At 34.7% G+C, this 15,667-nt stretch overlaps 1 protein-coding gene across 8 annotated transcripts in view; it reads right to left on the bottom strand.

Annotated features, from left to right (window-relative positions):
• The window catches only part of LOC105322766 (semaphorin-5A), a 53,891-nt gene that overhangs the window by 3,940 nt on the left and 34,284 nt on the right, over positions 1 to 15,667 (bottom strand). For 7 of the 8 annotated variants that reach the window (XM_034471268.2, XM_066083948.1, XM_011421640.4 and 4 more), the window contains 16 exons: positions 12,879 to 12,987; positions 12,450 to 12,552; positions 10,533 to 10,631; positions 9,787 to 10,000; positions 9,536 to 9,624; positions 9,220 to 9,252; positions 8,867 to 9,039; positions 8,484 to 8,622; positions 7,870 to 8,000; positions 6,673 to 6,871; positions 6,384 to 6,460; positions 6,139 to 6,275; positions 5,344 to 5,511; positions 4,748 to 4,942; positions 4,214 to 4,393; positions 3,789 to 3,968 (listed from right to left, as the gene is read on the bottom strand). In XM_034471268.2, coding sequence (XP_034327159.2) covers positions 3,789 to 3,968; positions 4,214 to 4,393; positions 4,748 to 4,942; positions 5,344 to 5,511; positions 6,139 to 6,275; positions 6,384 to 6,460; positions 6,673 to 6,871; positions 7,870 to 8,000; positions 8,484 to 8,622; positions 8,867 to 9,039; positions 9,220 to 9,252; positions 9,536 to 9,624; positions 9,787 to 10,000; positions 10,533 to 10,631; positions 12,450 to 12,552; positions 12,879 to 12,987 — 2,226 coding nt within the window. Of the gene's footprint in view, positions 1 to 1,192; positions 3,969 to 4,213; positions 4,394 to 4,747; positions 4,943 to 5,343; positions 5,512 to 6,138; positions 6,276 to 6,383; positions 6,461 to 6,672; positions 6,872 to 7,869; positions 8,001 to 8,483; positions 8,623 to 8,866; positions 9,040 to 9,219; positions 9,253 to 9,535; positions 9,625 to 9,786; positions 10,001 to 10,532; positions 10,632 to 12,449; positions 12,553 to 12,878; positions 12,988 to 15,667 lie in introns of those variants that run through there. The other variant, XM_066083949.1, reaches the window with a different exon arrangement.

The following is a 15,667-nucleotide window of genomic DNA, read 5'->3' as shown; positions in this document are numbered from 1 at the left end:
GGCCACATTTTTCAGATGGCAGTAGTACAAACATTATACTCATATTTTCTGATCATTGCACCACAATCAGCTAATCATCGTTTAGTGTTTACTGTAACTAAAGGTGAACCAATCCTGGTCATGGCACCAATTTAGACCAAAAACATTTAACCATGGTTTTTCACACTAGTTTGAAATTTTTCTTATAAGGAGAGAGAACTTCCATAACAACAACGAAAGTAAGTCTAAAGTAAGTGTGTAAGCTATAAAATATTTGATTTAAAAAAAACAACTTTCGGATGTTGGTAAAACTCGATCTGAAGAGGGAATATTCCATACGCATTTTCATCTGAACATATTAAAAATATTACAATAAGTATGCTGCTACGCTAAATTAAATATAAGTTCAGTATTTCATTATTCAGTACAGAAGACAAAAGAACATGCGCCAACTTTGTTATAGTCATTTTCTGAATTTAATCTAAATAAACTGTGGCATAAATTCTACTTCTATTTCAACTAAATACAGAATATTTCTATGTTCTACTTCTATATCAATTGAACACAATAGCAATGACCAAATATATTTGATACCGTGAACACAAATTTGTGTGAATATCATAATTATATGTACATCATCAAAGTAAGAACTATGACAGAAATTATAATTTGTGTTTAAAACCAATGATAAAATAGTCCTGACAATAATTAAATATCATCTCGTCAAGAACCTGAACCTTATTAATTTCAGATATCACCGATTGCAGTTGCTTTGATAAGGGATTGAATTCATACTCGTAATGATTAAACATTCAGAAATATCAATTTGTCAAACACCTTGATTTTAATAATATGTAATATGATTTATTATATATACCAAGGTTTCATAGGGAAAACCTGTGCCATTTAGTGAAGCCTCAACTGCTTTGACTATGTAGCTGGAAAAGCTGTTTCATTGCAGCCCAGACTGTTTTTAAAATATGTACACAAAAAATAACTAAAACGGACCATTGCCATCATGTTCGATAGTATTAAAAAACAAGTACTTACATATATCTCTTGGACTCTACTCTGTCTATAGTGTTGTCATCCTTTAAACACTATACTGTGCAGACTGAACAATACTGCTATATTAAGCAGAAACTTCGAAACCAAAAAAGAATAAAGTTCTACTCATGCAGCTTAAAGAAAACAAAATAAAGAACAAAATGCACAAAATTATATTGTTTATTGAAAATCATTTTGTGTATTTCCCCTTTTCTCATTTATACTGGCTTTTTGTAAAAATAAAATCTTATATAAGGCCATACAGATAAAAAGATTTGTTTACAACTACGTTACTTTCAATTTGTGAGAAAAAGAAAAAGTTGCCCCTTATACAATGAATGAGACTTAATAATGCACAAATGTGCACTACAGCCATTCATTTAGAATACAATCATATAAAACATACACTACAGTATATATATAAGGTAAATATTTGTAGATAACAGGTGGATCAAGAGTGCCATGAATTAACTTTACATTTAGGTACATGTAACTAATTGATTGTCAATAGGTGAGAAGTACAACAAATTTCTTTTGGATTTTTTAAAGCAAATCCATTTGCTTTATGCATGGGGTAGTCCCTACATTGCAAATCTTTGGAGCAACAGCATTTTTGTCCAGATTGTTTTCCATTTTTCCTGGTGATTTTTGACTTAAATTTTTTTATTACTTTTTAAGAAAAATCATGGTTGTTAAAAACAGTCATATAAACTCTGGTTCTCTGTCATATAAAATTAAAGTATTTAAAAAAAAGTGTTGCTTTTATAGTCAGGTGCAGTTTTAGTTTGAGCTATAGCTTTGATAAGGGACCCTAATTGATTGTCTGAGTAGCATCGTCTTATTTGCACCCTATTTTTGCATCCATGTGTTATAAACGTTATAATAAACTGCTGGCTATATATTCTTTTGAAGGTGCATTCATTGACAAACTTAATCACATCATGATGCAGCATTAAAAATGTATCATATAATTTTTTTCATTCTTGTCTAAAAGAAATAGGGAAAAGAGAGAAGAGCTGTGAACAACTCAGGAATATTAACTGGTGCTCAATTTGAAAGTCAAGATCAAAATAAAATATTAATAACCTTGTAAAGCTAAATTTGACCAAGTCAATACTACATTGTAACTAAAGTCAGGCACTAGTACTTATTGTTACAATAAAAAAGTAAGTATCTACTTGAGTGTAAAATACATATCAATCATACATTACAAAGATTATAACAAAAATGAAAATAAATAACAAAATATCTACATAATAACAACAGGCTTTTTACAAAAAAAAGTATGGCAACATAATAACCAAGTGATAGCACGGATTATGTGCTGTTCAATGAAGTGGATATTGCACTGTGTAGTTCTAAAATAACAAGTCTTGCTTTGTAGTTGTAAACAGAGCACACAATTAAGAGTAGCACATTCATACTTCATGATCAGACACGATCAAGAAAAAATAATAATGGATACATTTAATTAATTTCAAATTCAAGCAGTAATTTTCAGTGTGTGTTAAAAAAATCTAAATAGATCCTTTTTTCTATATTAGGATTTTTCATAATGTAAATCACTGTTAATATCATAATTGCAAGTTATTTCACAAGACTCTCAACCCCGAAAAAAATTAATTAATTACATGCACAAGAATAAATCTGATCAGAAACTGGAGAAAATTCCGTAATTGGTTGAACACATGCTGTGTTAATTACCTGAAAATTAATATCTCAAGAAATACGTGTATACTTGTACCAGGAAAAGAAGGGGTTCTGTTAGCCTAATTGTTCATTACTTAGAATTGGTCTAAATTTTAAATTGTGATCCAGAAAGATTTTTTATCGCACACCTCAAATTTACCGCTTTAAATCTTCTGACAACAAAGAATGGATGCATGAAATATATACATGTATAAATATATGAAATGAAATGTTTGACAAATACACATGTACAAACAATGATCATGCACACACCCTACAAAACAAATGAAATTTCCTCATTATTGAATTTTTCATTAACAAGTGACTCGATCTTTTTCAAACCTTTACAAATACCTTTTCACAAAAGGAAAGTGTCTTAAATCTACATCCAGATGTACATGTAAACCAGACACATGAAATAATGAATACAAAAATTCTTTTCTCAAAACAATAAATATATCTGAAAAACTATAATATAGAGATTGGATATCTCGAAGAACGACATTAATAGTGCTGAAATCTGACATTCCTTTCAGCCCAGCCACTTTTCTCTCCATCATGAAAGTTAGTGAATAAGTCTTCTTAAGATGCTGTGTTTCTAACTTGGTTAGAATGTTCATGCCTGTGCAATGAGGGACGACTTTTCCTGCATTCACATCTCTCTCTTCTTGTAAGAATGACTCTCAGGTCACAAGCACATAACACAAACAAACACACACACACAAACTAATACTACTGCTACTGAACGCTGTTAGTAAAGTCACTGGTTTTCCATTCCTAGGCTTAGGGGGAGGAATCGGGACAATTCATTGCTTTCCGGCAGTGAGACATATCTAGTTTAAGGAGCTGGCTCCACCAGAGTCCAGAAAACTCTTACAATATGAAGGAAACCTTAGTAGCTAAGTTTTCACCAGGTCATCCATATCTTGAACACTTAGTACATATAAGGAATACCCCTAATGTCCGACAGTTGCAGAATTTGTTGAACAGTTTTCGTCTGTGTTTGCAGAACTTTCTGACTGCCCGATCGAGTGGGGATTTTGTGTCAATTTGTGAACCATTGGATATCTCACCTGGTTTGTAACATGTACTGTTTGTACAGAAGCGAGTATGAGTTTTGACATGACTGGTCTTGATGAGTTTCGGGTCTGGAACACTTGCCGTGCAGGCAAAGCGGTACCTCTGAACCCAGTAACCACTTGCAGTTTGGTTTATATTTGACCAGGGAGTCCACTGAGTAAGCTTCTGCTCATCTACAACATTCACAAATATCAATTTTTAAATATTTTTTTTTTAAACACAATAGCATTGGTACTTCTTTCTTGGTTTAATTGCCATAAACAAATTTGCTCCTCCATAATCCAGTTCTACATATAAATATAGCTAAATTTACAAATAGTTATACAAATACCAGTATATTAAACAATTGCAAAATTACATTATTTGAGGCTTAATTATCTTCAAAAATTATTCAAAAAGTTTTTAACATCTAGCTTGCCTTTGCATGTGTAACTATTGCACATTCTCCATTCGTTAATGTTCCCTGCACAGGACTGTCCCCCTCGCTGAGGAAGGGGGTTAGAGCAGGACCTACGGCGGGTTTGGATCCCCCCGTTACACTTTGCCGTACAGTCTGACCAGGGTGTCCAAGCGGACCAGTTCCCATTCACAGGAGGCTCTGGATATACATTGAAAAATGTCTTATATATATATGTGTACTTATACATTGTACTGTACACCTAGTTTATAAAATTCTATCTTTGAGTAGGAATAAAGTAAACCAAAAAAACAACACACACCACAGAAATAATGTAATGAATACAGTCATCTGACAAAAGACCAAAATACTCCAACAAATCTACTGTAGATCTCTTGATTTACACATATTTCTGTGAGTCTGCTTTTTTGTATCAATGAGACATGAAATCGGGAGCGCCAAACTTTTGTTGCAATTTTATTTTGTAAACCACTTTTGAAAAACAAAATAGTTTTTTCCAAATAATTCATGAATTCCAACATAAAAGAAGCCTACCTGGACAAGCTGGGTTTCCGACACAGAAGGGTCTGACCGAGGCTTTGAACTCCTCGTCACGGCTCAGCGGTTTACAGTCGTCACCGCCGTTCATGGGGGGCGGGCTCGTACAGGACCGTGACCTTGTTTGCTGACCATTTCCACAAGTTGTAGAACATTTTGACCAAGACGTCCACTCAGACCATTGTCCATGAACTGAAAAATCAAAAGAACATGTATTGTTCCTGTAACTAAATGTACAAGAAAAAAATCAAATAGAGCATCTTATTTCAAGCTTGTTTATAAGAAAGTTTTTTTTACGGTAACTTGAGTAGGTATATAAACAGCTCTACAAAAATCTTAAAGCTACTTTGGTTGGGTCCTGATAGCAGAATCACGAAACTCTGTTAAAATTATTCAGTCAGACTTTGTAGACCATATAAAAGTTTGATCTAATGCATAGAAAAAAAAGTGAAATTGTAGTTTTTGATTGTTTCCCTATCTCGCCACTCCCTTCACATTTTTAAAACGTACATGTACCAATCTGTTTCTTAAATTTGGTGAATGGTGACATCTTATTCTAAGATTTTCATCTAAGATTTTTCCCTGTTACTTACTTGTACAGTTGGCTACCTCCACCGCTGACCCCTCACAATCTTTGCCCCCGTACAGAGCAGGTGGATCATCACAGCTCCGCAGCCGACACAGACAGTTCCCCTGGGAGGGGTTGTTCCCTGCCTGACTACAGGACGTCCATGCTGACCAGTTAGACCACTGTCCATCGACTGTCAAATCAGGAAATATCGGTGTCAAAAACAACAGAGAGGAAATCTAGCTCCAAAAACCTCGGACAAGTTGATCTCAGTCTTACTCTCCCATGATTACCGTATCAATACAGGGTTATTTTTTGCCCATATAAATTTTACCCTTCTACACTTGTAAAAAGTTTCGCCCCATTTTGAATTAGTCCAGACACAGTTGTGTTTACGGAAAAATAATTTGAGACATCGGAATTTGCCCAATCTTAAATTTGCCTGCTGACAATGAGGGCAAAAGGAGGCAAAAATAAAATGGGGGGACATTTCCCTGTATACAGTAGTCATATTTGTTTATGTGACCAAATGTTAGCTCCACCAAGATTTATTGCCCCATAGCTAGATCACATGTATTAAAATTTAAGGTTACGATATACATCCTTAACAGCAACAAAAAATTATCCAGTAGAACAACATGTGTTATCATGGATATTTTAAATGTAGGCAGCATTGAACAAATTAACCTTAAATGTTCTCTTAAACTTACACCTAGTTGAAGGGAATAAACAGATTAAGGTTGATCTGTCGCACAGAAAGATTGTCAAACAAAACTTGAATTAACCTTTCATAAAACCAAGTCAGTACAACGTTGTTTACCTGGATGTTTATGTACGGGACATGATGATACATCCTGTTTCCAGAAGGACAAGCTGGGATCACCATTGGGAGCAGGAGAGCACCTGCTCTCTCCCAAATCCCAACCACAGTAGGGATCCATCGCATTCAGGCATAACCTAAAGATGAGATAAAAAGAGGTAAGAGGAAAACAAATAATCATGATTCATATGAATGTTTGAGGAAAAAAAAGGCAAATGAATTGTCGGGATCCAGAGATGACTTACTCCTCTGAGGAAAACCTCTCACACCGGTGTAATGGAATTCTCATAACTTTGTTTAAAATGAACACATAGAGAGCATTCTGGAAAGAAAAGGATATCAGTGTATAGTCTATGAAAGTTATATAATTAAATTATTTACATAAAAATCATGAACACATTATAGTAACTGAAAAAAGAGCTGACCTTCAGTTCATCAACTAATGTATGAAAAAATGCAAATACAATTGGTTTTGTATTTTCATTGTGATAATTAATCCTTTGACAGTAACCTGATTGCATGGTCAATACTTACATGCTCTTTTGAGATTCTGAGCTGTTTGATTGGCTTAAAGTCTCCATTTGGAGTTACTTTGATTTCCTCGATCAGACAAGGCTCCTTTTCTGTCGGCAGATTCAGCATTTTTCGAATCACTCCCGTAGTGGTGGCCAGAAACATCACATTGAAGGTTCCCGTTTTCCCCACCACTGTGTCTGCCACTACATGGGACCACCTGAAGAAGTCAGTCAAGATGTAAAACTGTTTCAACCTTTACAGGTGATACTGAGGCAATTGCCACAATAATCAAACAGATTTAAAAAAAAAAAAAAAAACCACATGTAATATGGTGTGAACATTCCAGAAATTTAAAAAAATTATTCCTATTCAACCCTTTCATTTATCTGCATTTTATAATTTTGATTAATCTTTTAAAAAAAACTGACAGCCAAGTATCAGAAACATACTATTTTAACCCAATATCAGCCCCATGAGCACATGACCAATAGATTTGGTAATAAGATTAGAATAATCTAGGCATCAGTGAGATGGCAACCATCTCAAAGGGTCCAACTTAATAATAGAAAATAGGATAAATGCATTCTAGAGGATTCTGCTTTGACATTGACATAAGACTTAAAAATTTTAGGTTGGCATAGAACTTTGTCAAACTCAATTCCCCCTACCAACAGGTTTTTGGGGGTTAAATATGAGCAAAATTAAGCCATTGGGATATAAATTTGTGGTTTTAAACTGGATTTTAGAGAAATCAGCTATGACCTTCACATTTGACCTTGAAATTTGGCTTAATGTTGCTGCTCACCCTTTGCTCAAAAGCTCTGTTTATTTGAAGCATGAGTCAGATAGGGCTAAAGGTGGGAGTAAATATGCTCTGAATTTTTTTTGGCATGGTCTGATATGACCATGACCCTTGACCTAGGAATGTCATTCAAGTCACAGCACACTCTTTGACCAACGGAACTCTGTGGGTGAATTATGAGGCAGATTGGTCAAAGGGATCATAATATATGATCCGCACAAGGATTTTTCAAATAATTCTGCTTTGACATTAACCTTTGACCTAGAAACATGGTTTAAGGTCATTGCATTACCTATACCCAAAGGCACTCTGTAGGTGAAGTATGAGCCAGATTGGGCCAAGGAAGGAGATGATATGCAGGGCCCTAAATATTTGCAATTTCGAGCACTTTATCATATATCAGTGACCCTGACCTTTCTGTTGGTCCCAGAAGGACTGGTGACAGGGTGTGAGGCTGGACTGCGTTGTCCATCATCTGGTATTTACTGTGTTTCTCTGTTTCTGTAGACTGGGAGGACCGCTTCAAAGTACTGCTCTCTGGACACTATCATGAAGACAAATTAAACATGGTACACATCTGGTGTAAGACTACTTCAATGTATCTTTCTCTGGACACTATCATAAATGGCCCTTTCTTTTATTCATGACTATCATAAAGAATTATTGGACTTGATTAGAAAACAAAAATGTTTATGGACACTGCATGCATTCTATCTTAACTTTATACTAGTATGTAGTAATTACGTATGTACATGTAGCTATTTCACAATAATTTCTAGTACCATAATTGGGATTTTGAGAGTGTTAAGTAGATGTAATTGGCAGGGGAAGAAAAAGGAGAAAATCTGTCCTGGCAAATGTCTATTATGATCTCAAGAATGACCATAATGACTTTGAAATCTGCAGAAATCTTCAATCCATAGAAAATAGAAAACCACATCCCTTAGGTTTCTTTCTTGCCATTAGAAAAGTCTCCTTTTTATGTCATTGTTGATGTGGGAATTCATGCCACAGATTACATCATTACCTTTTGAAGAGATGGCTCCTTGTTATTGTGCCTCTCCCAGGCATACCTAGCACCCTCCTGATATTTGAATGGACCATCAAATGAAGTGGTGAAGGCAGACATATTGAATGCACAGACAGCACTCCCAGGCAAGGCATTGCTACACAGAAATGTAAGGATTCAATGCAACTTTATATTTGCATTATATTTACAAATAAAAATAACCTAATATAATTTATACATTTAATATATTTCATGAACCAGAGATTTTTCTTAATGACAAAATTCCAAAATCCCCAGCAAGAATTTTGCTAGCATGGAATTGCATTCAGCATGTAATGTGAATATAAATGATATCACAGTGACTTGACACTAAAACTCTTTCCACATATATAATAGCTTACTCTGGCGTAGTGAAGACCCCATACAACAGCGACTCATTGTTACTCTGTAGGAGGTACGTGCTCTGGAGTTCATCAAAGTAGAAAGGATATTCCCCGGGTATGGAGCAGTTCAGCCTCGCTTTCAGGTACGTTGTCCAGTTATCCTTGAAATGCATGTCGCCTCCCTTGTCAGACTATAGGTAAAACCAAATATGTGTTCATCTTATTGTTAGATATCTTTAAGCTTAGTTGTCAACATGAAATTTTAAAGATCTTTAAAAATCATTTGCATAATATCAAGTTTTATATATGAACAGTAAACAGTTCAACTAATCCTCTGCAAATTTCCAAGAAAAATTGATTAAAAAATTTACCTTACAAACCCTTGCTACTCTTGCATAGATTCTCTGCAAAATTAAAAGAAATTCAATATTCATCATATACAGTAAAACTTCATTATCTCGAACTAGCTGGGACTGTTTAAAAACTTTGAGATATCCCAGTATTCGAGATATCGAGCGTAAAATACTTTAAAAGTAAGTGGTTGGGACATACAAATCATTTCGACATATCCATTGTATTCGAGATATCAGTATTCAAGATTTCGAGGTTCAACTGTACATACATACATACAAGAAAGAATAAATAATGTGAAATTCAATATTCATTTAAGTTTTGACAAAAATTTACCTTGCCACAGTTGATGTATTCAGTAGCTACTTCTCGGAAAAAGAAATAAATGAAGTTATCCACTTCATAGGCAGACACAAAATCTGGTTCTGAAATGAATGTATAATGTAAATCAATTAGAGTTATCTCTCTTGGCACAATAATGTAAAGCAACAGCATCTTCCAGTGGATCAAAAACCTTTACTTTTGAAGATAAACCAACCAGGTCATTTCAAGAAGAATTGCAGTACATGTAGGTAATAAGAGATTACCATTGAGCCATTTAGAGTTTTGCCGGGTGCGGAGCCTGGAGTCGCTGGGTAAGATCCTAAAGATGACCGGATCCCTCTCAGCACTGTCCACTGAGGTGGCGCTGATGTACTCGCGCTTGCTTGTGATGATCCCCGTCGAGTTGTGTTTGGGACTGAACGGACAGAAACCATCAGCATTATCAATTGTGTCAATGATGACGGTCAAATTGTCAGCCTGTGAAACAAAAAAAGTCAGATACTCCTAGCTTAAAATTAAACCAAATAGTTTCCTCGCTCAAAAGAACAGCATTATTTTATTCTTAGCCTTTTCAAAGTACCCACTTTCATTATGTTCAAGTTTTATTTTGTTTTGTGATGTGGGGAGGGGGGTTTACTTTATTTTTATTTTGTTCAGTTCCAAATGTATACCCCTCACCATACCTAAATGTAATCTCTAAGATTGACATTAAAAGAGAGCATTGAAAATAAGAGACTTAAGTTAGTGAGTCTGTGTAATTTTTCTATTCTCTATTTCTACTTCCTCTATAATCTTTAACACCTGCCATTACAAAGCGACTAACAATATATAAGAGGAGCAGTCATTTTATGTGAAGTTTTCGGAACACTTCTTAAGTTGCAAAAGCTGCACCTCTTACATAAAACGTCAAACATATGCTTGTTAACAGCGGGAGATGTAATATTTCATTTTGGGAACATCACCTCCATTGTATGAACACAGAGATTGTTGTTGTCACTGTGATACTTACAGCTCTCCAGGTGCACCGTGGGTCGAAGGCGTTCGTGCCACACACCAAGATCTCATCCTTGTGGACCAACAAGATCTTGATGAAGTTGTAGCAGTCACTCTGAAAAATATAGTTCAAAATTTGAAAATTGACAAAATTCAGTGAGTTTAAATAAAACCAAAATGATTTAAATATATATTCTTCTTTTCTTTTCTTTAAAATTAATCTGTGGTGAAATGCTAATAATTCCGTTGTAATATTCTGGTAAACCACAATTGTTAACACATGAACCAGCAATGTTCTGGGCAGTTTAACTTGAATCCATGTTAAACATTGAATTATATTTGCTTTAACATGTTAAAAGTCTAGGAAAACCTTCACATTTCAACTTATAGTTTGCTTTTAAGATTAGTCGAATACTTACACTAATCATATGCATCATTAATAAGATTTATTTAGGACATAAAATAAATTAAATTATTATAGCAATATTATATTTTGGCTTGATTCTTGTTTAGCGCCATAATTTTTGCGCGTAATGGCATACCATAGATTTTTATGTTTATTATTATGATGTTTATTTTTGACGTCATTACATTCCTAGCTGTTGAAATGCCCCCTACATGTAATTCCACCAAAACAAAACTACCCGTTATGAAATAGAGATTAATTAAGTGAAGATTGCTTCAATATATGAGGTCAACAATTCTATGGATAAAACATTTCACTTAATCGGTGAGATGATATCTTATAATAACAAATGTACATTAATTAAGTGAAGATTGCTTCACAATATGAGGTCAACAATTCTATGGATAAAACATTTCACTTAATCGGTGAGATGATGATATCTTATAATAACAAATGTACGCAACACCAGTCTCCAGTAGTACAGGAAAGTGTCAAAGCACGATCAGTTATACCTCAGACATAGTCTCACACCTTGACAGACAGGCAATTTGATTCTCAAGCACAAATCAGTACCCTTTCTGTACATACAATATAGAAAACTGCACCTGTAGTGCAATTAGGATCTAAACTGCATGAAAGGATGTTCAACTTTGTTTAATCCTTTCAGTGATTAACCACAAACAGGAGGGAAAAGGGAGTGTAAAAGAATAGGGTGTTCTTTCTGAACATTATTCCACAACCAAGAGAAAATATCAAAATATATTATGAATGTACTTCATTTCAGAATAGCGTGATTGCGGAAATAGTTGTAGATTTAAATCTGGCGTGAGAAAATTTACTACGTCTCAATCACCTGTTCCTTTTACAGACTACGATTTTCTATAAATGTACATTTAAGGCAAACACAGAACTTGGCTAGTTTGTGAATGGCACTTGACATTCCCCATCTGTCAAATAGGTTACCATTTCCTCATCACTTTGTAAACAAATTCTCAACTGCACCTAAAGTTCTTCACTGGCCTTCAAGTTGAACACTCTCTCCAATTAATGCCAGAAATCGTACCATTTGGATGCAATATTGACAATGTTGGCTGGTACCACACAACAACACTTGAATTTGGTTTCCGCCCGGACTACTCCATTACATTATGTTGTTCTTTTAATCAGATTATGCACCATCCACTTTTTTAAGTCTGACAGTCAAGTGATTACAACCTAATTCAACTGCTCAATTTCCATGTTTTCCAGGTGCAATGCCTACCCCCACCCATGTAGTAACAAGACAATGCTTTCTGGAGCCAAGCATACACCTATACATTGTACATCCAACACAAAAATAAACCTGACATTTCAAAAGTTTTTAGCAGTATGTCATCTTATATTATTTAGGAATGACAGCAGAAGATCATGAACAAGTCCAAATCTAAGGGCCCACTCCTGTCTCACTTGAATGTCAATAAGACACCTCTCAGGGTCCATATTCTACATCCTTTTTTTTTAACCCCCACCCCCTTCAATTTTTTTTACCTTTTGTTCTCCTCTCCACACGCAGACATCTCTGTTCGTTGAATTCCACTCTACATTTTCCTTGAGGCTCAAATCTTGCAGAGAAAACCTCCAAAGTTGTTCCCTATGAGATTTCAATTTTAAAAAGTTTACAAAAAATGTTCTCTGACATTCTCAAAAAATTACTAGAAGAGAATTCTAAAATATTGCATGCTTATATTTTAAACATGTGCATATTATGATTTTTTAATAACTTTATTTTGTTGCTCTCTCTCTCTTTCCTTTCTCTCTTTCCTTTCTCTCTCTCTCTCTCTTTCCTCTCTCTCTCTCTCTCTCTCTCTCTCTCTCTCTCTCTCTCTCTCTCTCTCTCTCTCTCTCTCTCTGTGAGAAAGGCAAAATATGTACTCTATGTCCAATAATTGAATATATGTGTATGTTTTCAATAGTCACCTAGCTCCTACTATCAGCTGGTCGTGGGCATCATCTATAGTGGCCTGGACGGACCCTACAATGTCCGGATGGGTATATATCTGGAATGTGTTGTTGTCCTCCTCAAGATCTGCAGAAATAAAAAACCAGCTTATATCAATATCTACTGAACAATATATAAAATTTATGTAGGTAACTCTTAATACTGTGCTCTTTGTATTTTGATAAAATACATGTGAAATTCAAGTTGTACTTTACTTATGTCAATTTTTAATTTGCTCAACACCTTATATTCTCTATTTAACATACTCATTTAGCAAAAGTTTAAGCAAATAAATCTAACATCAACAAATGAGAAAAGTTAATATAAATCTTGTGGTAAAGATATGAAGGCAAGCTGATAATATGAAGAGCTTCCAAGCTAATGCTCCCTACATTTCATCAATTAACCCAGATTTTCAGAATTGACATTTGATGAATTCGACAAAAAATGACATATCCCATATTTAGTAGATATCATTTGCCATTCAATGTACTGCTAAAATGTTTCAATTTAAAGTCAGTGCCCTAGAGATATCTAATTCAACTTCCATGATAGCCTAATGATAGCTTTATATTGGCTAATTCCTATAAAATGCTTATCATTTCAAATCAGCAGGAACAGAGCAGTTTCAAATCTTTTTCTATTTCTACCCCCTCTTTTTACATCATCAGTACGAAATTCAACTGAGATTTCATTCAAAAATAGTGGGTAACATAACCAACTCAGGATCAAGAAACAGGAAATGACGACTATAATTTTGCTTAAAAACAAACTAAACAAATTTTAACATGCCAAAAATAATTTATTTTGCTTGTTTTTAGAACTCGATCTTGATCTCTTTTGGTCTTCTTCTGAAAGAAAAAACTTGCAAACTTGATGAAGTAGAAAAAAACTGCACGAGTTTATCGACACCCCCCCCCCCCCCCCCAAAAATATATATTATATAAATTCTTTTTTTTCAATAACCTTTGAGGCCAAGGCCATACGTTTAAATTAACAGAAAGTTAATACATGTATGAGAGATTTATCAGAAGAACCCTCGGATGCTGTAACCTTTCATGCACCTTTAGTAACAGATGTAGGTGTTTGATCTGTGTCCTCATTTGTAATGTGAATACACTTCTTACACCTATTCAAGATAACTATGCAACCCCAATCTACAGTAAAAAAAACAACATCAGTCCATATTTTTCACAGGCCCCAGACAACTTTAATCATGAATCAAACAAAAAATACACATTCATCTCGATTCATGACCAGATTATCCACCTCCCTGTTAACTAGCTAAATGCATTAGCCAACGAGATAATCCTTAATCAAGCTTTTGGATTCATTATCTCTGTGACTTTTAGGCATTGACATTCTGCTCAGTGTTAACTCAGCAGATACAAGCTTTGCTTTGTGATGTGGCTTTTTGCATGTATCTTATTACCTAGTATTAAAGGATGCATGTCCTATTAAAAAAAAATGCATGGTGTATTAAAGAGTGCTCTCAAACCACATTTGATGCTGAAGCACTTTTCAAATATCAATGTTTTATCGTTATATGAGAGCCCCTACCTAAAAGAATTTTTTGTCTTCTTATCAACAGTTAATCTAGAGATGGTTCCAATATTCTGTATAATTCAAAGGCATTTTCTAAAATATCACAATAAAAATGTATTCTAAGAAATGTAGCCAACATAAACGGCTACAACTTTATCTGATTGGCAAAACATTTCAGAAAATCGTTAGGCGATACTTAGAGCTCAATAATTCAGATTTTCAGATCAAATTTTGTTTTCCAACTTATCAGTGAATAAAAATCTCAAACAAAAAAGTTTAATATCATGTACATTTGTACTTTATAAAACAAGTAGAGGATGAAATCAACCAATCTCTGTTTCTAATGCAAGTCAGATGATGAATGTAATACATGTGCCCGATGATATTGTAACACAGCCCACATCTAAAGCAAGGAATCTTCTACTGATATCCCTACAAAACTGAGAAAGTCACGTTCTCTTTCAAAGATAAAAAAACAGGTGTCTTAATCAGTCAAGACTGCATTCAGCCACCTGTTCAAAGCTGCTGCAGAATCTAATAACAAACAGGAGTAGCATTCACTATCTACAGCCTTTACTTCCTACAGCCATCATTTCTTACAGCCTTCACATCCTACAGCCTTTGCTACCTACAGCCTTCCCTTCCTACAGCCTTCCCTTCCTTAATAATAACAACTACTTCCCAATTTCATAGATCTTAAGTCAATGATTTTGTCAGATTGTGAACAACAATAAATTGAGGGCAAGAATGATATCTCTCTGTCTTTATCTCTTTCTCTGTGTCTGTTTGTTGCTCTCTCTCTCTCTCTCTCTCTCTCTCTCTCTCTCTCTCTCTCTCTCTCTCTCTCTCTCTCTCTCATTAGAGTGCCCTACTCCCTTCCTATAATACATAAAAAATCTTGTCCAAGGGATCTTTCCAATCTATTTACAGCAACTACAAAAACCAGAACCAATATCAACTATATGTCTGATTAAAGGAATTAAAAGAAGCAGCTTCAAGGTTTGTCTGAGATGTATTCCAGACCATTTGAAATCTGGCAATGTCTACAGACATTAACTTTTAGCATACAACTTCTTTGCAGTCCACAATCTGCAAAACAAGTAAATAAAACTGCTCCGTAGAAAGCCTTAATGACCGATAAACAAAATAACAGGAGTCTGATAATCCAACAGAACAGACCATTTCACCGATTCCAATGACTTAGCATAGATATTTTTATTTG

This window comes from Magallana gigas, chromosome 5 (genome assembly GCF_963853765.1).
Source record: "Magallana gigas chromosome 5, xbMagGiga1.1, whole genome shotgun sequence".
In the NCBI taxonomy this organism is placed as follows: Eukaryota; Metazoa; Mollusca; class Bivalvia; order Ostreida; family Ostreidae; genus Magallana; species Magallana gigas.
This window is presented reverse-complemented; position numbering and strand designations above follow the sequence as displayed.